Genomic DNA, 1,751 nt, shown 5'->3' on the forward strand with positions numbered 1-1,751 from the left:
TACAACCCGCTGCGGGACGACTGGGTGCTGGTGTCGGCTCACCGGGTGAAGCGCCCCTGGCAGGGCCAGCTGGAGAAGCCGCCTCCCGAGGATGTGCCCCGCTGGGACCCCAACAACCCCCTGTGCCCCGGGGCCACCCGGGCCAACGGCGAGGTACCACCAAGGACCCGGCTGTCTGGGCTCCCACCACCACCTCGTGCCTCCCTGATCGTGCCTCTTGCCTCGGCAGGTGAACCCCCAGTACGAGGGCACCTTTGTCTTCCCAAATGACTTTCCTGCACTGCAGCCTGATGCTCCTGAGCCTGGTAACTTCTGTGGGGAGAGCAGGCTGCTGGGGACCCTTGGGTTCAGGTCTTGGTGGGGCTGCGTTGTGGCCTGGAGAGGCATGGGTGCTGCCCCAGCACCTTCCCACTCTCTGCCCTTGTCCAGGTGATAGTGATCACCCACTGTTTCGAGCGGCAGCAGCCCGGGGTGTGTGGTGAGTACCCCCACAGCTCTGGTTGCAATGTCAGAGCCAGACTGAACCTACTCCCCTACTTGTTCTGCCTGTTCTGTGCACACTTGCTCTGTTTTGGGGCCATTTTGAGGGTCTCATCCCTGGCCCCTGTTCCACTCTGCCTGCCAGGGCTCTGAGGGTCCCCGCAGTCACCCTGCAGTTCCAGCTGTGTGTGTCTCTCTTGCAGCAAGGTGATGTGTTTCCACCCGTGGTCAGACCTGACACTGCCCCTCATGTCCCTGGCAGAGATCCGAGCTGTCATTGACGCGTGGGCAGATCTCGCAGCTGAACTGGGTGCCTCCTACCCCTGGGTGCAGGTCTGGGTCTCGTGGGGGCTTCCCTTCTCTCCCTGCCCTGGTGGGGCTTGGGTGGAGGCAGGGGCCAGGGCTGGGCGCTCTGGCAGCACCTGGGGATGGGACCATTCCTGTCACCTGTGGGTACTCTGTCCCTACGTCATGTTGTCCTGAGCCTTTCCAGGTGGGTGTGAGGCTCTGCTCTCCTGTGGGATGCTTTCCTGGTATGCCAGAGACACTGTGGCATCCTGCAGCGGGGACCCTGAGGCTGGGACCTGCTGGCTGCACATCTTCCTCTGCAGATCTTCGAGAACAAGGGAGCGATGATGGGATGCTCCAACCCACACCCTCATTGCCAGGTGAGGCTGTCCCAACCTCACATGGCTTAATCGCAAATCCCTGTGAGCAACCCTACCAAACAAACCCGGGGGAGAGATGTGAAGGGGAATCTTCTTGGTCTGGTCGCAAAGCTTTTTTTCAGGGGAAATAATCCCATGTCTGTCCTGTCACTGCCCCTCCTCGGAACTGTTCCTTGTGTCTGACATTGTCGGGCTCTCCACCTGGTGGCAGCACGGACCTGCAGATGGGCAGCATGGCCGGGGCACCCCTGCAATTGTGAGGTACAGGTAAACCAGCCCTGTGCCCCGATGTCCCTCCCAGGTGTGGGCCAGCAGTTTCCTCCCAAACGAGGCACGCCTGGAGGACCGGACCCAGCAGCAGCACCTGAGGCAGCATGGCGTGCCCATGCTGCTGGAGTATGCTGAGCAGGAGGCTCACCGAAAGGTGAGGAGGTGGCTGTTGCCCATATCCCCTCCCTGGGAGCTGGGTATGTGCCAGGATGGGCCCCCCAGCACCCAAGAGCTCAGGGGTCCCCAGGAGCACCCGTTATGGGAACGTTGTAGCTGCACGTGTCCCCATCAAGTGCTGTGTCTCACAGGAGCGGCTGGGGGGGGGGAATGCGG

General features: G+C 62.0%; 1 protein-coding gene across 1 annotated transcript in view; it reads left to right on the forward strand.

The window, feature by feature from the left end:
• Nucleotides 1–3: 3 nt before the first annotated feature.
• The window catches only part of GALT (galactose-1-phosphate uridylyltransferase), a gene marked incomplete at its 5' end in the record, with an annotated part of 3,316 nt that continues 1,568 nt past the window's right edge, over nt 4–1,751 (forward strand). Inside the window, 6 exon segments of the mRNA XM_010132587.1 lie at nt 4–153; nt 230–305; nt 430–478; nt 684–813; nt 1,092–1,148; nt 1,450–1,572. Coding sequence (XP_010130889.1) covers nt 4–153; nt 230–305; nt 430–478; nt 684–813; nt 1,092–1,148; nt 1,450–1,572 — 585 coding nt within the window.

Source organism: Buceros rhinoceros, unplaced genomic scaffold, assembly GCF_000710305.1.
Source record: "Buceros rhinoceros silvestris isolate BGI_N320 unplaced genomic scaffold, ASM71030v1 scaffold23233, whole genome shotgun sequence".
NCBI lineage: Eukaryota > Metazoa > Chordata > Aves > Bucerotiformes > Bucerotidae > Buceros > Buceros rhinoceros.